This window comes from Abramis brama (assembly GCF_963993115.1).
Source record: "Abramis brama genome assembly, chromosome: 6".
NCBI lineage: Eukaryota > Metazoa > Chordata > Actinopteri > Cypriniformes > Leuciscidae > Abramis > Abramis brama.
The window spans coordinates 16797974-16824992 of record NC_139968.1 but is presented as its reverse complement, the minus strand read 5'-3'; the positions used below and the strand labels follow the sequence as shown (position 1 = coordinate 16824992).

At 39.4% G+C, this 27019-nt stretch overlaps 3 protein-coding genes across 6 annotated transcripts; 1 reads left to right on the top strand and 2 right to left on the bottom strand.

Moving 5' to 3' along the window:
* Positions 1 to 307: 307 nt before the first annotated feature.
* polr3f (polymerase (RNA) III (DNA directed) polypeptide F) lies at positions 308 to 7727 on the bottom strand. Its single transcript, XM_084117991.1, has 9 exons — positions 7522 to 7727; positions 6685 to 6802; positions 6530 to 6597; positions 4593 to 4660; positions 4377 to 4489; positions 4148 to 4291; positions 2152 to 2259; positions 1875 to 2066; positions 308 to 677 (listed from the first exon to the last, which is right to left on the bottom strand). The coding sequence occupies exons 1-9, from the start codon at positions 7575 to 7577 to the stop codon at positions 600 to 602; spliced, it is 945 nt and encodes a 314-aa protein (XP_083974117.1). The 5' UTR covers positions 7578 to 7727; the 3' UTR covers positions 308 to 599.
* Positions 7728 to 8601: 874 nt separating this feature from the next.
* Positions 8602 to 16752, top strand: dzank1 (double zinc ribbon and ankyrin repeat domains 1; the record flags this gene model as incomplete). Its single annotated transcript, XM_084118470.1, is given in 22 exon segments — positions 8602 to 8710; positions 8853 to 8977; positions 9057 to 9213; positions 10741 to 10864; positions 10957 to 11020; positions 11408 to 11514; positions 11628 to 11716; positions 12220 to 12337; positions 12432 to 12545; positions 12632 to 12724; positions 12840 to 12962; positions 13551 to 13706; positions 13788 to 14010; positions 14090 to 14193; positions 14366 to 14449; positions 14542 to 14585; positions 14587 to 14630; positions 15527 to 15612; positions 15694 to 15777; positions 16224 to 16351; positions 16433 to 16507; positions 16581 to 16752. Coding segments are annotated over 22 exon segments (2418 nt in total). The 5' UTR covers positions 8602 to 8606.
* kat14 (lysine acetyltransferase 14) lies at positions 16123 to 26653 on the bottom strand (the record flags this gene model as incomplete). Of its 4 annotated transcripts, none has more annotated exons than XM_084116791.1 (11): positions 16123 to 16310; positions 18918 to 19135; positions 21457 to 21647; positions 21734 to 21909; positions 22714 to 22847; positions 22932 to 23512; positions 24416 to 24835; positions 25500 to 25681; positions 25777 to 25898; positions 26101 to 26222; positions 26395 to 26653. In XM_084116791.1, 10 exons carry the CDS (start codon positions 26651 to 26653, stop codon positions 18962 to 18964), a joined length of 2361 nt encoding a protein of 786 aa, XP_083972917.1. In that variant the 3' UTR covers positions 16123 to 16310; positions 18918 to 18961. The 4 variants fall into 4 exon arrangements, with proteins under 4 accessions (XP_083972917.1, XP_083972918.1, XP_083972919.1 ...); XM_084116792.1 differs by having other exon boundaries at positions 16141 to 16502; XM_084116793.1 differs by lacking the exon at positions 16123 to 16310 and adding an exon at positions 16824 to 16839.
* Positions 26654 to 27019: the final 366 nt, after the last annotated feature.

Here is a 27019-nt window from a genome sequence, read left to right as displayed (position 1 = left end):
CTGAAATTGTGATATGACATATAAAATGATACATTATAAAATAAAATATTTTTAATATATAAAACATGCCCAGCCATGACAACAGTTGTCTCCACAGTTGCTTTGACTGTAAATATATTTTTCTATTTTTTTAAAAATCACAAATGCAGATTTATGTATTTTTTTTAACTTGAGGTCAGTGCTGATTTATTGAATTTGTCTTATTAAAAAAAAAAAAAAAAACACATAACAATCTGATAAAGTATGGATGCAGTGCATTGAAATTATAGAGGTGCACAAACACAGTCCAATATTTAGACTACCTATCAACAATTTATCAAACCTTTATTTATTGAAATGGTTGAGGTATATCTTGAAAGACATATCTATGGGTGAAAAAAAAGAATAAACAATTACCAAAACAGAAAAAAATACATCAGTCTTTTATGACTCCAAATGTAAGCTGATGTAAGCTGCTGCTTATCCACTCAGTGTAGTTCTGCTCGTCTCATTAAAGCCATTAATGTTCAATATAAATAAAATAAATCTTCAGCTGCATCGAATCGCTGCATGAAAAATACTTTCTCCACAGAGAAAAACAAAGACATCCACTTGGCTGCTCAGAAGTCCAGCCACTCAACCATGTAAACACAGTTAGATGGAGAGATTTCACCCCCTTCATGACAGTCATCGAACACCTAGAAGACAAAGAGTTAACTTAGCACATTAAACCACATGATGTAATCAACTAAAATATGCTTTATCCTATTTATTATTAGGGCTGTCAACTGATTAAAAGATTTGATCCAATTAATTACATGATGTGCCATTTAAAGGAGAACTCCGGTCAATTTTAACATTGAGCTCATTTTATTGTACATTTGGAGTGCTGTCAATACAGAGAACAACGACAAAAATCGGTGTTGCCTACACCGAGTTATTCTATTTTTAAAATTTGCACCCTGTTGACTTCAATGGGGCAATGTTTAAACCTGCTTTTAGCCTCTTAACATCCTTGATGTGTCATTACAAGTGCACAGAAAATGTGAGTGATTCCTTCTGAGTGAACACGAGTGGATCTGACTGCGGTAGATTTAAAAGATATGTATAAAAATTATGTTATTTAAGCCAGCGCAAATACCTGTTTACATCCTGTTTTTCGGTTGAAGTCCAAAGTAGTCAATTGCCGAGTTCACGCGCGTGATCATTGGTAACTAAACCTATGCGCGTGAACTCGGCAATCGACTACTTTGGACTTCAACCGAAAAACAGGATGTAAACAGGTATTTGCGCTGGCTTAAATAACATAATTTTTATACATATCTTTTAAATCTACTGCAGTCAGATCCACTCGTGTTCACTCAGAAGGAATCACTCACATTTTCTGTGCACTTGTAATGACACATCAAGGATGTTAAGAGGCTAAAAGCAGGTTTAAACATTGCCCCATTGAAGTCAACAGGGTGCAAATTTTAAAAATAGAATAACTCGGTGTAGGCAACACCGATTTTTGTCGTTGTTCTCTGTATTGACAGCACTCCAAATGTACAAAAAAATGAGCTCAATGTTAAAATTGACCGGAGTTCTCCTTTAATTGGCCAACAAGTTGCTCCCAAAAGAGTCATTATTGTGTTAAATGAGAGAAGCATCAAAAAGATTGAATTATTTGATTTAAGAAAGAATTTATTACACAAACTTTTAGGCAGCAATGGCCATGACTTTTTTTTCAGAAGCTGCATCAGAATTGGTATTTCGATTTTTATTTCATGAAAGCATTTACACGGCAATAACAATTAAATAATGGCATGAGATTAATGGGTTTTAAATGGACATTAAAGGGATAGTTTACCCAAAAATGAAAATTCTGTTAGTAATTCTAAATATATAAACATTACCGGACACAATCCACATGGTGTTTTGACCAGGCCTGTGGGTTGAATTATGGGATTCACTCCCCTGTAGAGCTTCATCTGTCCATCGACACTCCCCACCGTCCCCTCTTTAGCAGCGATTATGGTCATCTCCACCTTGCCATCAAAGATCAGTGTGTTTAGGATGGTCTCGATGTCTTCCATGGACAGATCTACCTGCGTGCAGGAACATCACCATATAATAAACCTATTCAATTCATGTTTAATAACTCTGCAGCATTAAGATATTATTCCCACTCACTTTGCTGATGCCGAGCTCACAGATGTACTTCCACACTTCATGAGACGTGGCAAATGAGCTGTTTCTTTGCACCATGGGGCTCTGCTTACTGTCTCTCGCTGCTTCGGCCTAAAAACAAACATTTCTATTAACTCTTTCCCGGTCATTGACAGAATTTTCCATCATTTACAACACATCGCTTCCCAATTATTGACGAAATTTTCCGTAATTGACAACACAACGGTACGCAGCCGTTGATGGAACTTTCCGACATTTGCGACACAACGCTTCCCCTCCATTGACGGAGTTTTTCATCATTTATGACACAATGCTTCCCAATTATTGTTGGAATTTTCCGTAATTCACAACGCATTGCTTCCCGGCCATTGATGGAATTTTCCATCATTTATGACACAATACTTCCCAATTATTGACGAAATTTTCCATAATAACCAACACAACACTTCACAGCCATTGATGGAACTTTCTGTCATTTGCGACACAACGCTTCCCCTCCATTGACAGAATTTTTCATCATTTATGACACATCGCTTCCCAATTATTGACGAAATTTTCCGTAATTGACAACACAACGGTACGCAGCCGTTGATGGAACTTTCCGTTATTTGCTACACAACGCGTCCCCTCCATTGACGGAATTTTTCATAATTTATGACACATCGCTTCCCAATTATTGCCGAAATTTTCCGTAATTCACAACACATCGCTTCCCAATTATTGATGAAATTTTCCGTAATTGACAACACAACGGTACGCAGCCGTTGATGGAACTTTATGTAATTTGCGACACAACGCGTCCCCTCCATTTACGGAGTTTTTCATAATTTATGACACAATGCTTCCCAATTATTGACGAAATTTTTCATCATTTATGACACAATGCTTCCCAATTATTGACGGAATTTTCCATCATTTATGACTAGTGCTGTAGCTATCGATTATTTTAGTAATCGAGTATTCTACTGATTATTCCATCGATTAATCGAGTAATCGGATAACAAAAATTGTGGTAATAAAAATAGATCCAAGTGAACAACAGCCTTTAAAATGACTTAAAATACAAATAGGTAACACTTTACAATATGGTTCATTAGTTAACTACCTTAGTTAACATACTAAGAATGAACAATACTTCTACAGCATTTATTAATCTTAGTTAATATTCATTTTAACATTCACTAATACATTATTAAAATCACAAACTCACAGCACGCAGAGATGGAGTTTGAGAAACCCGAGACGCGCTCCACGCATATAAATAATAACAGTGCAACTATGAAACACGCGTCCGAGGTTTTGCGTTTCCAAATGCACATTATTGGAAACCTAAACCAACAGCACATGCAGAGACTGAGTGTGTGTGGAGCAGCGTTTACTGTGAACGGAGCTGAGCTACTTTTAACACAATCTGCACGCATGTAAATAATTAAAGCATTTTGCTTCTCTGTGAAAAAAAACAAAAAAAACACAAAAGCGCATATATTTTTTAAACTGAATTACAGCCTTTGTGATTTCATGATAGCACTATGCTATATTATGATTGCAAATGGTTTTATATAGATCGCGTAGCCTTAGAAAACGGTGTAATAATGCGGTTCATGGATTCTCGTCTGTGGAAAGCCCAACTTCAGGTAATTTGCCGGTTACTCAACATGGGTAAGTTGCAATCGAGGATTTTTTTAAATCGAGTACTCGACTTTAATCGAGGAATCGTTACAGCCCTATTTATGACACACCGCTTTCCCGCCATTGACGGTTTTTTTCATTAATTTACGACACACCGCTTCACCGCGAATTTCCAGCAATTCATGTTTTCACTGTTATACGGTACGGTACGGTATGAAACGGCCATGAAATTTTTGTGAAAATGATTAAATGTTGGCGCTGACTGGTAACTTTTTTTTTTTGTTATGCTAACGAATAAAGAGCAGAATTCAAAGTGTGAAAAATTCAAGATCACAAAGATTAAGAGGAATATGAAATGTTACAATCTAACCTTACTTTGCAGGAACTTAAAGCACTGTTGGTTGAGAACCTCAACAAACTCGGACTCGAAATCTTGATCGCTATACCAGGCGCCTCCTGTCACAGATCGGTCCGGCTGCAGGTTGTACAGCATGTAGACCTTCTTCTTAGAGGCCTGGATGGGAAAAATCCATGACTTTTCAGTAGGTCTAAGGAAAATTAAACATTTTAAATGTCTATATGTTTGGAGATCAACTCACTGCAACAGACTTCACCGCTTTGATGAGTTTCTTACTCTCAAGATTCTTAAGGATTTTATTGATTTCTGTGAGTGGAAGGTTACTCTTATATCTGATGTCTCTGCTCCAAATTCCTTTAGAAAACAGAAAAAGCTATTAAAAATAAACTCTTTATCAATATAGATCAGTCGCTTAATAAAACAATGCTAAACGCAAACAATAAAAAATGCATTTTACCTTTATTCCCAGCATCCTCTATGATTTGGTAAACTAGTTTTTCTTGGTTATCAGAGCCTTTTACTTTACTGTGAAAAAATAAATGCATAAATGATACATTATACAATTTTTATTTATTATTAATTATTAATTTAAATGCCTTTTTTAATTACATTTAAATGTATGTGCACATATTTGCAAACATATTCACTAAATTTGTGTGAAATACATTTTAATTCACTAAGCTTGTGTTCACATTTATAAAACACACACACGCATTTGCATTTATATATATATATATATATACAGTGAGGAAAATAAGTATTTGAACACCCTGCTATTTTGCAAGTTCTCCCACTTGGAAATCATGGAGGGGTCTGAAATTGTCATCGTAGGTGCATGTCCACTGTGAGAGACATAATCTAAAAAAAAAATCCAGAAATCACAATATATGATTTTTTAACTATTTATTTGTATGATACAGCTGCAAATACGTATTTGAACACCTGTCAATCAGCTAGAATTCTGACCCTCAAAGACCTGTTAGTCTGCCTTTAAAATGTCCACCTCCACTCCATTTATTATCCTAAATTAGATGCACCTGTTTGAGGTCGTTAGCTGCATAAAGACACCTGTCCACCCCATACAATCAGTAAGAATCCAACTACTAACATGGCCAAGACCAAAGAGCTGTCCAAAGACACTAGAGACAAAATTTTACACCTCCACAAGGCTGGAAAGGGCTACGGGGAAATTGCCAAGCAGCTTGGTGAAAAAAGGTCCACTGTTGGAGCAATCATTAGAAAATGGAAGAAGCTAAACATGACTGTCAATCTCCCTCGGACTGGGGCTCCATGCAAGATCTCACCTTGTGGGGTCTCAATGATCCTAAGAAAGGTGAGAAATCAGCCCAGAACTACAGGGGAGGAGCTGGGACCACCGTTTCCAAGGTTACTGTTGGTAATACACTAAGACGTCATGGTTTGAAATCATGCATGGCACGGAAGGTTCCCCTGCTTAAACCAGCACATGTCAAGGCCCGTCTTAAGTTTGCCAATGACCATTTGGATGATCCAGAGGAGTCATGGGAGAAAGTCTTGTGGTCAGATGAGACCAAAATAGAACTTTTTGGTCATAATTCCACTAAACGTGTTTGGAGGAAGAAGAATGATGAGTACCATCCCAAGAACACCATCCCTACTGTGAAGCATGGGGGTGGTAGCATCATGCTTTGGGGGTGTTTTTCTGCACATGGGACAGGGCGACTGCACTGTATTAAGGAGAGGATGACCGGGGCCATGTATTGCGAGATTTTGGGGAACAACCTCCTTCCCTCAGTTAGAGCATTGAAGATGGGTCGAGGCTGGGTCTTCCAACATGACAATGACCAGAAGCACACAGCCAGGATAACCAAGGAGTGGCTCTGTAAGAAGCATATCAAGGTTCTGGCGTGGCCTAGCCAGTCTCCAGACCTAAACCCAATAGAGAATCTTTGGAGGGAGCTCAAACTCCGTGTTTCTCAGCGACAGCCCAGAAACCTGACTGATCTAGAGAAGATCTGTGTGGAGGAGTGGGCCAAAATCCCTCCTGCAGTGTGTGCAAACCTGGTGAAAAACTACAGGAAACGTTTGACCTCTGTAATTGCAAACAAAGGCTACTGTACCAAATATTAACATTGATTTTCTCAGGTGTTCAAATACTTATTTGCAGCTGTATCATAGAAATAAATAGTTAAAAAATCATACATTGTGATTTCTGGATTTTTTTTTTTAGATTATGTCTCTCACAGTGGACATGCACCTACGATGACAATTTCAGACCCCTCCATGATTTCTAAGTGGGAGAACTTGCAAAATATCAGGGTGTTCAAATACTTATTTTCCTCACTGTATATAAATACACACACACACACTTCTATAGCAAATTAAGATGATGTGCTTGCATTTAAAGAGACAAACCTTGCAGACTGAACATCTTTAAGCCTGTATAAAAGGCCATTGCTGTTCTTGAGCAAGTCTAACTGACCCTGAGAACAGAAATGAAGAATCACACATGAGTATAAAGAGCAGAGACACATGTTTCATGCACCGTCAGCTGGAGCTGAACATCTCACCACAGATAGCAGTCTGTTGATGGCCGAGGCTCGCTGCTGCGCCTCAACGTGCGGCATGTCATTCTGGATGACCTGGTCTGTGATCCCTTGTGGAAACTGCTGACACAGCTCTTTTATCCTTTAACAGAGGAAAAAATAAGGTCCTTGAGCAATATCAACTACATTTCCCGAAATTCTCTGCACGGCACGAAAAAAAAAAAAAAATCTTCATTATGTTAAAAGGGCAATAAAAATCTTCCTGTCTCAGTTAGTACAAAAAGAAAGATCAAAACTGAACATTTAATTACGACCAAAAGCACTTAAAGGGATAGTGCACCCAAAAATGAAAATTCTGAAAAATAATTTACTCACCCTCAAATTGTTCCAACCTTGTTTCTTCTGCTGAACACAAAAGAAGATATTTGTAAGAATGTCGGTAACAAAACAGTTGATGGACCCCATTGAATTTAATAGTATTTTTATTTTATTTTTTCAATGGGGGCCCATCAACTGTTTGGTTATCCATATTCTTCAAAATAACTTATTTTGTGTTCAGCAGAAGAAAGAAACTCATAAATGTTTGGAACAACATGAGGGTGAGTAAATGATGACAGAATTTTTGTTTTTGGGTGAACTGTTCCTTTAAATTTTCTCAACATTAAAAACATTCACATATCATTACCACGTTCATCATCTGGATCTAAACTTGGTTCGTTTTGCCATTAACTCAAGTACTTACAATAAACAAAGTCTACAAAATAGCTTTGATGTTAACTTTAATTGCTTCTAAAAATCCATCCACGCGTTATGTTGTGTTTACAGGCCAAGACTCGCATGTTAAAACTGCGCTGAACTCACCGATTCTCGATATCTACAGGGTCCGTTGACTCTTTTTTTACTTTAACTTCTGTCATTGTTCATGAGAAGGGAATTACTTGAGGATAAAGTCAAATGTCAAGAATAATACTAATAATACATTCATATATCCATTTGAAATTGAAGTGCAACGCTGTAGAATGTCAGTCTGCACCATAGGTCTGCACTCCTCAAGTCTCGCGGTAGGCGGGGAGAGTTTACAGGCGGCTGGGTTGCCAGGTCGCGCCAAATAAACGTGCAAACGGGTTATCAAACACTAGCAAAAATGAGCGACTTTCTTCTTCTGAATAAGTTAAAATAAGCTATTTCTGTCGTTAACACCGACTTTAATCTGGAAGTATGCCGATAAATCCCACAAACGCGATTTACAATATGTATAACCAAAACAAGCTCAAAGTAAATAATAAAAGGAAGACATGGCAACACAGACAGGCAGATTGCGAACCAAGTAAAAGCTTCATACCGCCACCTACTTTGCTGGAGTACGAGAAGAATTAATATTAACATCGGGTGTTGTTATTTGTTAAATGACATTCACCATCATAGAAAGATTTTGTTGTTTTTTATTTCTTTCCTATTCCTAATGACACTTATCTTCTTTTATAAGTATAATTAAATAAACCAGCACAGGCATTTCAGTTAAAAGGGTTTGTGGGAAAAACTCAAATGAAGCATCAGTGTGTTTACTTTGCCATTGACGGGCATATCTTATGAAATACATAATTAAATACATAAGACATAGGCCTACTTATCTATACAAAATGTGTTCTGTAATATAATGTATCGTTTCACATGCATTATTGAGAAATGCATAACTGGCCTGTAGGGGGAAGCATTGGCTCACACAAAATAATAAATGTAGACACTTTTATGCAGTATTATTATTTTTTTTTTAATATATATATAATTTATAATAAATAATAATTAATGTGTTCACTTTAGGTAAATATAGCCTTTCACATTTCTGCTTGTAACTCCACTGTTGCCATGATGACGTTATTATTCTTTTATATACGCATGGGGGGGGGGGGGGGGGGGGCGCATGCGTACCAGGCTACTCAGTTGCTATGGGATACGTGACGACTCAACAGCGTTTATCTTTACAGACTAGTGTCATTGGATACAGCGGTGCACTGCGAGTTCATTTCGCTTATGGTTCAAATTTTTACAGGTTCGAGCTACTTAAAACACACAAATAGTCTGGATAGTAGCTCATATTTTCTACAGCCTAATGTACTTCACCTTTTAATGCATGTGCTTAATTAAACGCATCTGTAGTTCTGTAAAAATGTATTTTCCCTCCTATATTGCAGGTTGAAGAGTGCAAACATGACAGCAGGTTCAGTGGCAGCACCTCAAATAATCCCCATTCGCATGCCTCCTCCAGGTAAAGCCAAGCATGAGATTGACTCCTGCACTCCTGTGGAGATCAAATCAGGTGAGTGTGCGGTTTTAACACACGCTTGTTTGTTGCTCGTCATGTGATTGATATGGATATGGCACATGATGTATCCCAGAATCCTCTGATGTGAGTGTGCTGCTGTACACGCTGGATGGCAGTAAGCCTGAGGAGATGAAGAGACTGGGCTCTGGTGGCAACAGCACTATGAAGTTCACTGAACCTATTCGCTTACCTGTGGGGAAAGTGTCTGTGAGAGCCATGGCTGTCACCACGTGGGTACATTTTATAGTTGTGTTGTTTATAACATTGCTGGGTGTTTCTTCAACTTACTATGGGTACAAAATTATGTCCCAGGGCCAGGGGTTGTTTCTTTTTGTTATATTCTGTGCATTACATTAAAACTGTCTTGGAACTTTTTTTTTTTCTACCATTTATTAAATTTTTATTTTTTACTACTTTTGCCTTGAATGTATTTATTTATTTTCCAAAACCCTACAGAGCCCCTAAGATGACATGGCGTTAGAAAAGATGATATGGGAGAAAAAATTTCAATGCTTTTGCATTCGCTCACAAAACGTTTGCGCTCTCTCACAAAAGTATTGCGTCCCCGAGAAACTTTGCATTCGATTGCAAAAATATTTGAATTCTCTTTCAAAGTGTTGGTTTACCCGACAAACTTTGCGTCAGCTCACAAAATATTTGAGTTCCCTTTCAAAAGTATTGAGTTCCCCTGACAAACTGCTTTAACTCACGAAAATATTGCGTAATCTAAAGGAAACTTTCCGTCCAGAAAAGTATTGCGTTTCCCTGACAAACTTTGCGTTCGTTTGCTAAATGTTTTTGTACTTAACAAAACTATTGCGTTATCTAGATAAACTTTGCCTCTAGAAAAGTATAGAAGTTCCCCCGGAAAACTTTGCGTTCTCTTACAAAACGTTCGCGTTACCTCACAAAAGTATTGCATTAGCAAAAGTATTGTGTTTCCCTGACAAACTTGATGTTTGCTCCCAAACTTTGTTCTCTTTCAAAAGTGTTGTGTTCCCTTGCAAAACATTTGCGTTACCTCACAAAAGTATGTGTTCTCTAAAGAAACTAGCAAAAGTATTGCTTTTCCCTGACAAATTTGGTTCGCTTGCAACATATTTGCGTCCCTCTAAGTCCCTCCCTTTGCGTTCTCTTGCAAAGGCACTGAAATTTTGTTTTTTTCCTTCCACCTCATCGCAAAAGTTTTGCGAGCGAACACAAAGTTTATCTGTGAAATGCAAAAGTATGGAGCCCCTAGGGACATGGTGATGGGAAAAGCATTGGAAAAAAATGTCAATGCTTTTGCATTCTCTCGCAAATGTTTTGCATTCCCTCGAGAAACGAGGGATTTTTAAAGAGTTATTTGCCAACAAAGACAAACTTTCTCGGGGGAACACAAAACATTTGCGAGAGAATGCAAAAGCATCGAAATATAATTTTTCCCTCCCATCTCATATTTTTCCTTCACCATGTTACTTTAAGAGATCTGTTCTATGTGGAGACATGCCAGACAAAAGAGATTTCCATTTTATTCCAAAAATGTGTAAAATGTCATTTTTGTCACTGTCATTTCCGTAACCGAATGTTATTAAAGATACTACATTATTTAAAATGGGGTGGAAATATTACGAAATTTTTTATAAAAACCACAGAATTCTCATTTGATGCGTGAGAGTTTATTCTCTAAAAGTCAAAAATGCCCTGGTGGGGAAACACCCAGCAACAAATTTGACTTCAAATTGACCCAAATAAAGAGCATTTGTAATGTAATACAGCGATGGCCGACAGAGTGCTGTCGTCACCAAGGTTTTCATAGTGGATCCTGGTTCAGATGAGGATCAGACTGCGGATCACGAGGATGACTCTTTGAAGAATGGCAGATCGATCAATGGCAAGAATGTCAGTATTAAATCCATTATGGATTTTTTTTTCCCGTAATAACATTGCATGGATTTAAGAATGTATTATAAACAGTACTTTATGTTGAACAGGATTCATCAAGGAATTTGAAGGAGACCGAAAATGGAGCTGGCATTTCCTCTATTAAATTTTTAGGTAAATCATTTGGTATAAGTCCAGTGTGCATTTGTCACAAATTATTATGCATTATCATTTAAAAAATACTAATAATTGTTCCTGCATTACGGTAATGAGGATAATATTATTTACATTTCAGTAGGCTATTTGGCCAAGGGAGTTTTAATGTGCCAAACAATGTAACAATGCAAAAATAAAAATAAAAACAACTTAAATATAGGCTTCTATATTTTCTTTATGTGAAAAATGATTTACTTTTCTCTTGATTTTGGTGGGAAATAAGACCTGAACATTGCTTGAGAGATTTAAAAAATATTTATAATCCATGATTTAAAAATAATTGTTAATCTCAGATTCGTACTCAGTTGCACTTTCTTGTGCCTTTTTTGCATTCTTTTATGCCAGATATTCCCAGTAGTGAATCTCGAAGAGCTCTGAAAGGTCCTCGATTCCTCTCACAGCGTCTCGGCCCCGGTTCATCTGCATGGCCGACAGTTGAAAACCAAATAAAGGTTTACAACATACACAAAACACTCTCCAACAACCCTCACTATCAGTGTCATCTCAAGCAGAAAACTGAAACAGAACACTTCCTGTTTAACGTCAGCATTCTCAATCCCACCAGAACCAGAGTGCAGATGTTGTGGAAAGTCCCTTAAGAAGCTTGACAAGCACTCAGACATCACGGATTCAGAGAGAGACGGATTTCCTTAGGTGAGCGAGAGGGAGAGATGTTACTTTGAGCATGAAATTATTTAATTGATAATATATGTAACTCCCCTGTTTCTACTCGGATCACTGTCTGGCCTCTGTTACGCTCACTCCCATCCGGGTCACGGCACCAATGTAACCCCTCCGGTTCTACTCGCACTGCTCCAAGCGGGATTCAAACGGATGTTTCTGGCACGGGAGGTTGGCGGACATACAAGAACGCTAAAGGCCACAGTCTGTAGCGTCAGCCGCTAGTGCGCCTCTTCAGGGGAGTGAGGTTTACATGCACCGCTTTTACTAGCTGGCCTCAGTTACGTACATAGTACATACATATATTAACAATTAAATCATTTCATGCTCAAAATAACATCTCCTGCTTAAGTTTTTTTGTTTCTGAAGTGTCGGAAGTGTCCAAAGCTGTATTTATTTGATAAAAAATGTCACATGATCCTACAGAAATCATTCTAGCATGATTGTGTGTGTGTGCAATATATATCTTTCTGAAGATGTCCAAAGTGCCTGAATCATCGCCCTTCAGACCCTTTTGCCCGATTCTGTCTGCACTGTGGATCACCAGTACCCCCAATACCTGGTCAAAGACTCCCCCCTACTGAAGGAGGACAGGTAATACATACTTTGTTACTACACAATACCATGGTATTCAGATCATCAGTGATCAATACCCAATAATATGAGTATTTGCTGTGCTTTTTCACAGATGGGTCTATGCGTGCACTGTAAAACCATGGTGCCTCTCAATACGGCCACATGTGTGGTGTGCGAGTCTCCATTGGCTCAACAACTGCAGCCGCAGGCTAGTCTGAGACTACAGGTACATGTCTATCTGTAGTGGATCACTGTAGTGAGTCAATTAAATGTATTAATTCAATTAAGTATATTAAATCGCTATTATTCTAGGATAAGTTAATCTGTGGCTCGTGTGGGACAGGAAACCCCTCTCACATCACACATTGTGTCACTTGTGAATCCCAGCTGCTTCAGCAAACCACAGTAAGAGCCCCGCCTACCTCAAATTCAGCATTAGCCAATCAGAAGTGTGCTGAATCATTACTAGGATTGTGATAGGACACTACAGTGGTTATAATGGTGCTTTATCATTCCACAGCCTGTTTTAAGTGGACAGAGAGCTGCGCCTGTACCCAGTTCACAGGGCAAAATGGTCTCCTGCTCCAAGTGCAATAGAGTCAACCACTCGGATGCTCGATTCTGCGACTGGTGTGGTGCAAAGGTGACAAAAAACTTGATTTCATGGGGACTTTAAAGGTGCAGTCGCATTTACCATTGTTTGGGAAATTTTTTACATTTGAAGGAAGATTTTCCCATGCAGATTTCGCAGGTTGGTCACAAGGATTTGTTGTGTTGGCCAACAGAATGCTGTTGAATCGGCCCAAAAAACCCCAACGGCGTCCGACTAAAGTCAACGGTGCGAAACACACCGGAAAACGAAGTCAGCCGATGCTCAAAAACGCCCTGACGTTGCCCGACGGTTGGCTTTGTGTGTCCCTGGTTTAAATTTTCAAAAACAGTTAAAGGGATTTACTATTATTTTTAATCAGGAACCGACTAGAGCCTTTTGATATGTACCGCCTCGACTTCCTGTGTCAATAGGAAATACATCAACGTTGGAATGTAACTGCATCATGAAGCAGCTTCATGGGACCTTTTTTCTCACAGAACGTTTTTTTTCCACCAGACTAGATATTTGGTGTTAATTATAATATGGAGATTTTTTTTCATCAAACTATCATTGTGTATATTTAACAAAGTTTGTACTATATAAACGAAATGCTGTGTGGTTTTGTGTTGACGCATGCAGCCGGGCCACAAAGCCAGCGCTGTGACGTGTTCTCAGTGTGGAGCTAGCAGTCACCCGTATGCTAATCACTGTGGTGTGTGTGGTGTCTTCCTGGACGGCCCACCCAGGACGCCCTCACAAGTAAAGCAGGGACAGGACGCACAGGAAGCTGATCAGGTACAGCGCACGGACTGTTTGGCGCTCATTAAAAACTTACAGTGTGTTATATCATTCTCTCTCTCACTCTTTCTCATGTAGCCCTCAGCCACCTGGCAGGCGGTTCCTGCGCCCGAATCTACAACCGTGCCTCACGCTGCGGGTTTGCGCATGTGTGCAGATGCACAGACGCAGACAGTCGGTCTGTTTTTCCCATCCAGCACTGAGCTGAAAAAACAGAGCCAACAGAGGGAGGCGGAGCTTAGCAGACAGGAACAGATGAGTGACAGGAAGCCCCTCCTCACTGCCATTAGTCCAGGCCGAGGTAGGCTACTTTACAATACGATTTTTTTTTTTATAAACAAATAAATATGCATGACTTTTTGTATTTGCTTTTAATTCAGGGTTCTGGAGGAAGCAGGTGGACCACATCTGCGCTCATCTGCGCAGTTACACTCAGAATAATAATGAGTTCAGAGCTCTGATTGGAGAACCTCGGCTGGGCAGAGTAGGACCACTAAAAACTATACTTTTTACGTGTATTTTTTATTCCTGAAATGTATTTATTTACTTGCACTACTGCTATTGTTATTAATTTTATATACTTTTTTTATTTGATTCCTGTATTTTTATTTTTATGATCATTATTTGCATTTCCTAAACATGTTTTTGCTCTCCAGATGATCTCTGCTGTTATTCAGGAGGACAGCTATGAAGTCAGTCTGCACATCAATTTCATCTGTGCCTCACCGGAGGGATCCAGGGTAAGAAACACTCCTGAGAGCTTTTATATAGAGTCTGAAGAGAGTCTCTTGAGCATTGCATGTTTTTCAGCGTGTGTGTTGTCTTTTTCCAGTCGTCTTCTGCAGGACAGCAGAGCCGATCTGTGGCATCAGAGTCTGAACCTCAGTGCCGTGACAGAAGGCAGGAGTTCAGCCAGTCCGGGTAAAAAACATATGACTGGTTTTCTGTCATGATGGGGCCTTTACATTGACTACTACTGCTGTTATACTGAACTAATGATATTTTCTATTGCCTACTAAGCTTCAAACAAATGTCATCAAGAGGCCGTTTACACGACATAGTTTTCAACGCGAATTTGTGAAAACGGTGACATCATGCGCATGTGTATTACGTGTTCAGTCTATAGGCGCGTTGTGTTTCTTTACAAAGTAACATCGCCAACTACTGGCCTGGCATGAATAAAGCAGCGTTTTAGTCGTTTTCGCGTATCACTGTGAACGGGGAACGTTCTGACAATGTTGTCGTCTGTACACGAAAAAACTTTTACGTTTTTAGTACATCATCGTCATGTAAACGTACCCTAAGACATTGTATTATTTAGTGTGTTTATTAAGCCATTTTCATGGTAAATAATACAAATAGTAAACTATTAATCATTTAATGGTATAATTTATAATAACAATGAGATATTAAGCATCATAATATTTATTAATAAATTAGTAGTAACTAATTAGTAATCTTCATTTTTTTTTTATATATTCCTTGTGGAGACATAACTGAATATGCTAAAGACAACTGACATACTAAATAACTTAATTTATTTCATTATTTCTTGTTTTAATTATTATTACCATTTGAATTATTAATTATAATACATACACTTTTAAATAATAGTAATTGTTTTATTAATTAATCATTTAATTATAATTTACAATAGTAATAAAACATTAAGCATCAAAATATTTATTAATAACGAATATTAACCATGTATTTGTTTCTCTTACTACTTTTTGATACATCTATTATTTATTCATTAAAAGAAAATGATAAAAGTGATAATTATGACTATTTTTCTGTATCATATGTTGTTTGTACAGAGAGTAACATTACTACAGCAGGATTGTCAGCCAAAAGAAAGAAGCCGAAAAAGACCTGGACCTCAGACGCTACAGAAAAGCAGTCGGTCAGCATCACACACACAAACACTGACATAATAACCCTTTTCATTTATAAGACTAGAATAGAATGTTAATGTCTTTCTCAGGAGTCTAAAGACAGTGTTCTCCTTAAGGAGGTGGGGCCTGAGGGGCGGGGCCGGATCTCAGTGGTGCAGCAGCTATTGGATGAGGTGAGGCTAAAGAGCCAATCACAGCACTCCAAACATCAGCAAAATTCATAGTTTCAGATGACGTAAGGTGCGGTCACAATGTTTGTCGGCAAAATCAAGAAGAATCGCGAAATCTCGAAATAAACTTTCAATTGCGAGAAATAAAAACTTGCAATTGTATGCGAGTTATACAGTCAAAATTGTGAGATAAAAAGTCACAATTACCAAAATTTGCAAAAAGTGTTTACTTTTTTTCTTGCAATTGCGAGTTTATATCTCGCAATTCTAACTGTATAACTCATCTAGACTATATCTAACAATTTTAAGAGAAAAAAAGTCAAGAATTGCGAGTTATAAAAGTCAGAATTACCTTCTTTTTTTATTTTTTATTCCATGATGGAAACAAGCTTTCATAGGGTTAATTGTGTAGCTGTATAAACCTGTAAAGGGTGTGTTTTGTTCTGCAGGGTGCTGATCCAGCATGTTTGGGAAGTGATGGGCGTCCTGCTCTGGTTGCTGCAGTGCTAAACGGGCATCATGATGTCATTCCTGTGCTGGTGCAGAGAGAAGCCGACGTTAACCAAGCATCTGGACCGTGAGTTTGAAAACAAGCTTCAAGCTCATCCAGTAATAATCTGAGCTAAACTGCTTTTTTTATCATCTGTGTGGGTCGCAGGTTGAATAACACGGCCCTGCATGAGGCTGCGGCTCTGGGAAATGAAGGTCTGAAGAGCGCTGAGATACTCCTGGGGTGAGATTCACAAACACAAATGGTGTTAAAGTTACACAGGCTTGATTTAAAAAAAAATCTTGGTCTTGTATAGGTGTAACGCAAGTATCAGAAAGCAGAATGATCGGGGCCAGACGGCGTATGATATTGCCGTGGCCGCCGGGAGCAGTTCTGTGGTCTCTCTGATGGCAGCTCACATGGGACAGGGTCTGCTACAGCGCCACACCAAGGCCAGGAGCGTGTCTGGACTGGATACGTTCTCATGAGACATTCCACATCTCACTCAAACCAAATCCCATCAGTGCAATACAGTACTTGGAGATTTGTTTAGGTCCTCCTTTTAAAATTGCCACCTGAACCAAAACAAGTCAAGATACTCATCTCACCAGCAAAACTGACGTTCAGAACTAATTATTGCTTATTACAGCCATATGGACTAAACATTTATCATTGACCATATAGATGCAAAATTCTTATTTCTAAATATATTTGATGTGATTTGATCATTTTAAGTAAAAGTGTGATTTCCTGATTATCACGGTTTACAAATAGAGTGATTAAATAGATGCATTATTCAGTAGTTCTAACTTCTAGCATTAATATTTGTACTCTTCTTTTAGCAATACCACAACGGTGTTAGTTTGGGGTCACGTTAGCAAAATTTTGCTGGCAAAAAAGGTCTATTAGCATTAGTGTAGCAATATATGAAGCACACAGAGCTCACACACAGCTCACACACAGCTTTCTGTTGGTTTGAGGGTTAGTTCACCCAAAAATGAAAATTCGAATTACTCACCCCTCGTGTCGTTCCAAACCTGTAAAACTTTCGTTCATCTTCAGAACACAAATAAAGATATTTTTTAATGCAATTGAGAGCTTTCTGTCCCTCCATTGACAGATACTCAACTAGACTCTTTAAATAGTTCATAAAGAGATTGTAAATCTAATCCATATGAATCGAGCGGTTTAGTCCAATTTGTATGAAGAAACATGATCGCTTTATATGATGAACAGATTGAAATTATGCTTTTATTCACATAATCAGTGAACATAAACAAAAGCTCAACCGAACCTGCTTGACGCGCGAAAACAAACCTCTTTGGTTCTAGCGGAAGCCCAAACGTGCTGCGTAACACGAGAATGAACCTCATTGGCTCTCACACGTCAAGCGAACAGGCTTGCGCTTCCGTTTACCACAACTGATGTGTTGATGAATGTTTATGTGAATAAAAGCCTACATTTAATCTGTTCATCATATAAAATGATCGTGTCTCTTCAGAAAATTTGGACTAAACCATACAATTCATAGTTTTACGATCTCTTTATGAACTTTTTGAAGCGTCAAAGTATCAGTTGCGTAGCTGTCAATGGATGGATAGAAATCTCTTAGATTTCGTCAAAAAGATCTTCATTTGTGTTCCGAAGATGAACAAAAGTCGTATGGGTTTGGAACGTGAGGGTGAGTAATTAATGAAAGAATGAAAACATTTTGGTGAACTATCCCTTTAATGCGGCAAATTTGCGTAAACAACTTGAACGCGTTGCATCTCTCCCAAGATGTCCTTGCTATACAGTCTTCACCATCACATGGACTCCTGTTGAAAGTATTGATTTTCGCCCACGAAAGCTCGGAGAACAACACTGAATTAAAATCTGAAATTTATTTAAATTACACATATAGCTAGTGAGTTTCATTTCCTTTCCTTACCCGTTCAAGAAAATGCAGCAACTTGGGCGTTTCATTGTGTGTATGCCGTACCGTTAATTACACACGTTTTTTTGAGACTGTACAGGTACTGATTCTCCCATTGTTTCCGCTGATGAAGCAAGATGATAATTGTGTTCTGTTGTCTAATTTTCGCTCTTTGCAACCTACACTGCGCTATTGGTGTATCTAGAGGCGGCAGCCAGCCTGAGGATTTTCTCCGACCTGCACGATATACTCTATAATTAAAACACTTACTGTACTCGTAGAAAAAATATATATTATGAGTAGTCTTCATCTTATGTGAGTAAACACCATTCAGATGACTCTTCACAAAAATGCAATTCATTTCAAAATGTGTGGAACTTATAATATTAGCACCAAATTACTGATTTGCAGCTTTAACATGAAAAAAACAAAAAAAAACACAATATTGAACATTTCAATATTTAATTAACAGGTGGCAACATTTTTATAATTGTGTGTGCATACAAAAACATGAGTGTTAAAAATAAACACCAATTTTTTTAACTACAAAAAAGATGCTTGATGTAAAGAAGGAAGAGAGTTATCATCATGGTGTGTATACAGAGAAATAAAATATCCTTTGCTTTGTTTTAAACATCGAACCACATATAAAATGAAATAGCATGTCAAACTAAGCCTCAAATGGGAAGTAACGCAACAAATTTGACTGAAAACACCAACAAACACTCCCTGACTTACATTTCAGACTGTTTCCAGTTTGTGTTGTGCATCATGTCACGTCCTCAGCGGCGCAAGCGCAGGAAGAATGCGTGTCTGCACTCTTTGCTGTCCACCGGGTAATATTTATCATAGAAGTCCAGGATGTACTCCTCTGTCTTGAAGCCGAACTTCTGGTAGAGCAGCATGGCAGGGTTGCTCGCCGATACGTGAAGGGTCACATCCTTTCCCATACATGTCTACAGAGACGAGACAAGAAAGAGATCCCTGTATGATCTAGGGCTGCGTGATTTGAGAGGGAAAAAATCGAAGTGCGATTTAAGGCGAGACACTACAGGTGAATAGGGTACTTTTTTTTAACTAGCAGATATCACCATGAAACTTTCCCAGTTGATTACCTACATTAAGATGAGAAAAAAAATGTATTACAAGTTTTCTGTAATTTAATGTTTAAATATGCAAATTAGGCAATATCTAATTAAATATGTGCTAATTTGCATATATTTTAAAAAACGAAATCAGTTTTGGATAAAGCCAGGTTAAAAATTATTTTTTCATTGTGTTCACATATTAGATGGGAAAAAAATTACAGAGGGATTTATGGATATCTACTTTTGTTATCCTGTAAATCAGAAAATACTGTCAATAGCCTTAAAAAAATTATTTTCGCCATGTTTTTTGGAATAAAATGTTATATAAATCAGGCTAGGAATAATATATTTACAAATCCCTCTGTAAATGTCTTCATAATATAACTAGGTACAAGACTGGAAAGTTTGGTGTATATCGGTGCTACTGAAGTGGAGATTTCGGACTTGGAGTATGAGAGAAAAGTAATTTTGAGAAAACGGGCTTTAAAGATTTATCATCAGCCAATGAGATTGCGCATTCAGTCCTTTTACTTTCACGATTGGTTGCTGATAAAAAAGAAATGACCATATTTGGATCCGACAGCACTGTACAGGAGAGAGAGAGCTATCCAGCGGTGCGTGTGATGACAGGAAGAAGACAGAGATCGCGGAGCAGCGTGTTGATTAAAGGACAACTCCGGTGAAAAATGAACCTAGGGGTAATTAACACATGGGAGTCGATCGTTCCCTGGGATGCGTTTTCATGAAAATCGGATGCAAAGAGTTTTATCTCTAAAAACAGATTAGCTTATAACGCAAGTATATGGGGCACAGAGTAAGTAAAAGTAAATCGCTAGTTAATACCACTAACAAGGCTCAAAACAGCCTCACACTAACATGGTAGCATAATGAGGGTCCCTACATGCAAACCGAAGCATTGAGAACTTTGTAACTGTACAGACAGTTTAATAAGAAGATACTTTATAAAGACAGTACATTACGCGTTTACAGACAGGATCCATCTTGGAAAACAGTCTCGACTAATCGAGTCACGAACGCCGTGCTAAGTGAGCTGGTCGATAGGAATTACGTTTGTGAAATCTAGCGTAGCACGGCGTTCATGGCTCGATTAGTCGAGACTGTTTTCCAAGATGGATCCTGTCTGTAAACGCGTAATGTACTGTGTGTGCCCTTTAAATGCAAATAAGCTGCTGCTGGACGACCCAGGGGGCGGAGCCTCATGAGCTCGCGCTCAGTCTCTCAGGACAATTTCATCTCACGGAATGATGATAATATCAGAAACTCTCAGTAACGGTGTTCATTTCGAGTCGGACAATAATGCCTACAGAGTCAGAGTGCTGTATAGAGATGAAACAGGTATAGTTTAGTAGTTTAATTACGGTTATTATAACGTATTTGTCATCTGCTTGTATGTATCCATTATTTATTAATAGCCTACAAGTCTGCTGTCTGAATGATGATCAAACATATACTGATGAGTTTAATAAAGTTTATTGTACATCACACAAAAGATGAAGCGTCAGTTTTACTTCAGAAAATCACCGTAAGAGCTGAGTAAACACAGTAAGTTATAAGAAGTGCGCAAGTAGGCTACATAAACGAATTTCGGTAGAGTTGAGGGAGCATTCCTGTGGGCGGAGGTTAGTCAAAAAACGGTTCTAGTGACGTCATTAAAGAAGGAAGTAGAGGGATGTAGTCCAAACGGGCCGTTCACTGTAGGCGACTTCTGTTAAATAAAATATCTCGCTTGGCATTGAACTTTGAGCTTTATAATTTTACAGATATTATTTATACTTTAACAACAACATTACACACTAACTAAAGTTTGAAACATGGGATCACGAAGAACGGGACCTTTAAGAACGCCAACTTTTGTTGAATTTATGAGAAATCTACAGACGCAAACAGACAAAGTGTAATAAAATAAAGACCTAAATGTGTATTTCTGACTTTTTTTCACCACAAGTCTGAAAGAAGACATGTTATTGAAGACAAATATCCAAAAATCTCAAAATTGACCAGTTAAAAAAACAACAATATTTTTGCCTGCCATGTCTCGCCTTAAAATGCACTAAAAACTATGAGCTGCTCACGTGTGAACATTGCCGTGCTTTACTCTAAAACGTGCAGCGCATTTATTTAATTAATTAAATGACATCCTAAACCATATCACGATTTCAGTTTCTCACCTGAATGAGATGGTAAATCATGAACGTGGCGATACCAGCTCGCCTCCATTCCGGATGCACCAGCAGGAAGGAGATGTAGGCCTCGTTGTACTTCACATCTGGCACCATGAAACCAAAACCGATCACAATTTTCTTGTAAAGCACAACTACGCTGAAGTCTGGGTACTGGAGGCACTCTGATAGGTCGATACCTGACGGGCAAAAGACCCCATTTTTATTCCTTCAGGAACTAGTTTTATCCAAAAATCTGTATTTGACAGGATGAAATGATGATTACCAGGCCAGAAGATTTCTTGGCACATGGAGTTGACAGAAGGGATGTGATTGGGCCGTACGTAGCAGTAGTCTATAGGCGCGTCAGGTTCAGCTACCCAAGTCGGGTCCTTCTTGTGATGGTACGCACGGATCTCTGAGAGTAAACGCATCTTCAGCGGCCGACTCTCGTAGTCTCTCCTACACATAAACACACACAAAGCTACTGAGCAGGAATCATATGTTAATGTCCTCAAGGCTCATAACTGTGACTTAGTTTTGCAGCTTAGTTTCCATAAATTATTTGGGTGGACTGAACATCAACTAGGGGTGTATTTGTAAAAACCATGGTCATTAGGAATATACTAAATTTTACTACCATTCATAAGTTTGGGGTCAGTAAAAATTGTTTTTCGAAAGAAATTAATCCTTAAATGCAATAAATTGATCAAAAGTGACAGTAAAGACATTTATAATGTTGCACTAATTTCATAAATGTGGTTCTTTTGAACCTTCTATTTATCAAAAATATGAATATGAAGCAGAACAACAACACTGATAATAATAAATGTTTCTTGAGCAGCAAATCAGCATATTAGAATGATTTCTGAAGGATTATGTGACACTAAAGACTGGAGTAATGAAGCTGCAAATTTAGCTTTACATCACAGAAATAAAATGGATCTTAAATTTTAAAATAGAAAACAGTCCTTTTAAATTGTAGTAATATTTCACAATATTACTGTTTTATTGTATTTTTGGTCACATAAATGCAGCCTTGGTGAGAAGAAGAATGCAATGCAATAGGAATCCAAATAAATGGTAGACTATTTCACAAACCTCAAGTATAAAATATTTGCTAAATTTCAAGACGGACTTGCCACTTTTTGGACATATAGTCCTTTTATCTCATTCAAAAGAGCAAGAAAATATGAAAAATCCAAACAGCCTCTAATAAGAAGAAATTAACATTGAGTAAATGCTCAGATGTGTCCATGCGTGTACCTGATGTATGGCTTGAGCACTCTGGATGTGTAGGGACTCTTGATGGTCTGATCCATGCAGGCATCAGAACCCATTAGCCTGTGCCAGAAGGACACTGTGGGCTGATAGAACCCTTTCCTTATGGACACTGTTGACTGAAAAAACAAAACACAAGACATCTAAACAAGTTTCTCACTTGAAGTTAAATTACATACCATACAGGTTTTCTTATGGCTTACCTGAAAGCGATCGAGTATACGAAGGTCCTGGCTGGTGGTTCTGTATTTCTCCTCTCTGCTCGTCCTGTGGCTGGCCAAACCCCCTTGTGCCCCGTACACGCCCCCCACCAGGCTGAGTGTAGCACTCACGGCCTGATCCACATCCAGCAGGGGAAGCCCTCGCTCTCGTTTCGCCTGGCGCACGAGTAGCTTGCGATGCAGCCTTTTGGCCTGTGGCGTGACGGCTAGCGCTTGCGGACAAGCCTCTAGCTTGTGGAGCAGCACGCGCTCCTCGTAAAGGCTGATGAACGTGTAACGAGGGGCGGGCAAAGGCACGCAACCCTCACCCTTATCCTGGAGAACCTTCCTCCGCTCTATACCACACCCCCGTCCCGTCGGCAACAAGCTTTCGTCCTGGCCCTCGTCTTCCTCGCCATCTCTACCCCGCTCCTCGTCTTCACTCTCCAGTTCTTGTTTGATCAGCTCGGCCGGACGTAGCTTTTTCCTGACCATAATGGTGCCAGTGGCCAAAGGCATGCTGGGAGGGGGTATATACTCCATCCCGGGGTCGATAACACCCTCAGCATCCAATTCTTCATCGTCTGATGGAAAGTCATACAGTGATTAGAGATGAAGTGAATGAAAGTGCTGCGACTAAGTCTGTTTTTACCAAACATATGTTTAAAATATCAATATATGAGCTATAAAACAAGGAGTGGTTGGTAGGACATTACAAGGGTGTTGCAAAGGTGTTCTGGTTGGGCACTAGGGCATTTCTAGGGTGCTCAAGGTGGTACTCTTGCCATGTGGTTGCAAGGGTGTTATGAGTGGTTCGTAGAATGTTACTATGTGTATGTACTAGTGCTACCTGGTATCAAGGTAAAGACCCCTCAAGGTAAGTCTATGCCATCTTTTCGCCCATCTTAGCATCTATCAGGTGGAAACTGTAAGACCCTGTGTCCACCAAAGCGTTTTTTGGCGGATTTTTCCAATTGTTTTCAATGGGAGCGCTGCGTTTTTAAAACGTCAGGAGCGTAAGGAGTGTCTATTTCACGCTGAAGCGATGAGCGTTTTTTACCAGTCACGAGAGTTGAAGAATGTTCAACTTTGGGTAAAACGCAGCGCTCATCACTGTCACTTTTTACCAAGCCGTCCAATCACAGTGGAGGAGGGGCGGGACTAATACCACACCGACCAACCATCACATTCTGCTTGTACAACGTCAACAGATGACAACAACAAGCATAATAATGGAACAAAATAATTTAAAACAAGAGCCAGAGAAAATACTTTACAACGTATCGACATTTTTATATAAAAAAAACAACACAGAAACAAACTATCTGTGAAATGAGATAGTAACACTTCTGCTGATATTCCTTATCAACTGAACAAAACACTCTCAAGCGCCCACAGCTAAGCGTTTTCAACTGTTGGACACGCGGCCTAAGTTTGTTTAGAAAAGTAAGTAAGTGTTTGGCCAGTAAGCATGAGCATCAACTCACCGTGGAACAGAGCTTGAGGGGGCATGACATCCGGGATGAGATCGGCCTCTGACAGCAGGCTGGGCGTAGCAGAGTGTGAAGCGGGCGTTCCAGGGGCGGAGAAGTCGGGCGAGGGGGAGGGGGAGGGAGAGGTGAGCGGGGTCCTGTCCGATGAGCTGAGAGAGGAAAAGTCAATGACTTCACCCTTCTCCAGATACGGATCCGAACGCCGCCCACGGTTGCCCAGTTTTACAGGTGTGGATGAGGCACTGCGGTCAAGGAACCCGGCCGCCTCCTTCTGTGCACGCCGGATCTCCTTTGCCTCCTGTGTTCGGGAACGCTTTTCTTTCAGTTGCATAGCGCTCTCCACTGGGTTCCGACTTCCACGCTTCCTCAAACCCTCCACAGTGATTATGGGGTCGAGGGACGGCTTCGACACAGCTGGAATAACAACATGCAGACCCCAAAATGTTACATTTACATTTAAAATGAAGGAAAATATACAGCATTACTAGAGTTGTCAAAAGTACCGACTTCGGTACCAAGTCAGTACTGAAGTTTAAAAAATGTGATGATACCAGCATTTCCCTCTAGCATTTTGAGCGCTGTTGAACGGATTTTCTTAAACACCTCTGATTGGGCATTGTGTCGACGTGCTCAACATATATGTCTCTGATTGGCCATTGTGTTGACATGCACAACATATATGTATGTGATTGGCTACAATGATAAACGCTTCAAAACATGTTGTCTTTGACGCTCTTCATCGAGTGCTTGAAAGCAGCGTCTATCAGCTGATCCGTCTAGAAGCGGATATATTAGGGATCTGCTGATAGATGCCTGCTTTTAAATGCTCCCCTGTGTATCTATGCAAGCGCTCGCTGAAGAGCGTCAAAGATGTCATTGTAGCCAATCACAGATATGTTGAGCGTGTCAACCCAATGGCCAATCAGAGGCATTTAAGAATCAGATCAACAGTGCTCAAAATGATAGAGGGAAATGCTTGGATTGGAAATGGATTGAAATGTTGTTCCAGGATCAACAAAGATGCTGATTCAACAACATGTTGTACTTGGTAAAATCACGTTCACCAAACTTCTACTACCTTTGGCCTTTATTGAGGCCGCAGAGCTTTTCTCCCCCTCGGGCCGCAGAGTCGGTGGCCGGTTCTGGACTAGCTTCCACCAGCCGGGTTCTCCGAATTCCTGCGCACCGGAGCGGAAAAATGTTGGGCTGCCGACAGACAGACACCCTGCCACGGTGCTCCACCACGTGGACGTCTTCTTTCTGAGCATGAATAATCATAAAATATAAACATACTCGCCTTTAAAAATCAGGTGATTTTAAAAACTAAATATAACAGTTTTGATACTCAGTCTCACCTGGAACCAAGTAGGAACGTCCAGTGCCGACTGATAAACGCACAAATATCTTCCTTCCATCTGAAGTAACCTTGTCGTCCGGTGCCCTCTAAAGACAGGTTATACATGGCCAACATAACCACCTATGAGCATAAAATCAAACAATTCAGACCCTTTTATTACCAGAATGCAGAATCAAATCAAGTCTTTATTTGAATATTATGAGATTTCCCATTTTTGTAATGCTATTTTAGGTATATAAACACAGATTTCCTTTCAGGACAAATCCTGAAATGTGTTTTCAGATACGTTTTTTGTTTATTTCCATTGCTCCCGAGTGCGTACCTGCTGCCAGGTCAGCCTCATCCTCTCAAAATTCTCCTTCCCGTCTTCCGCACAATCCGAGCAGGTGAACTTGAAGAAGTTGTCTCCTTTCAGGTAGCTGGGCTGCTCTCCGCGTAGCTGAGCTGAACCAAACAAGGAAGAAAAAAAAAAAATCACGAAAAAGACAGCTCTGAGACGAAGCACACTTTTTTCAGATCAGTCTTTATTGAGTGAACAAATGCAGCCCAAGTTGAACATCACATCTTAAACTGGTCACATATCAGACATGTCGTCCCTTGTTAATGGTCTTCTCACCGGCCGGGATCCATTTGTGGCACTTGTCGCAGTAGAACGACATGTCCTCGTTCCAGCTCCCCTCTCCGTCCTCACCGACGTCGCTGTTCAGAGAGTCTCCGCTCTGGTCATGAGACAGATCCACAGACGCCTGGTCCTCCGATTCCACAATGAGGAGAGTTTCTCCCTCCACCTCGCCTTCCTCCAGACCCTCAGAGGCTGACGTGCACATGGTCTCCTCGTCCTGTGCCGTGAGACCCCTCTGGTCCCCACTGTCCATTTTTCCACCTAACAGATAAGAGGAAGCGATTAGATACAGGGCTCAACAATAAGGGCTGCCCGATGGACCGGGACCAGCATGAAAGACGCTCAGGACAGCTGACGGAATTGTTTCGAATTTCCACTTAATTAAGTCTTGCCGATTTAAACATTCAAGACACGAAAGAGATTATTCTTCATTATGCATTATTTTTTTGTTCATTTGACTGTTTATTTGTCTTTAATAATGTTTGAACTTCTTATTAGCTATGCAAGTAGTTTTCGCTGTGGTATAGGAATTACCTAGAAGGGATCTAAAATGTTGGTGTCATAACAACCTTATTTATTAGAATACAAGATTACAATGGGTCAAATACAACGGAAACAA

What these genes read in the sequence shown, in the direction of transcription:
- polr3f (XM_084117991.1), bottom strand. Translation starts at nt 7,577, where the DNA reads ATGACAGAAGTTAAAGTAAAAAAAGAGTCAACGGACCCTGTAGATATC. An exon ending in TCAACAGACTGCTATCTGTG is followed by an intron (nt 6,598 to 6,684) that starts GTGAGATGTTCA and finishes TTCTGTTCTCAG; the next exon opens with GGTCAGTTAGACTTGCTCAA. An exon ending in CACCATGTGGATTGTGTCCG is followed by an intron (nt 678 to 1,874) that starts GTAATGTTTATA and finishes TTTGTCTTCTAG; the next exon opens with GTGTTCGATGACTGTCATGA.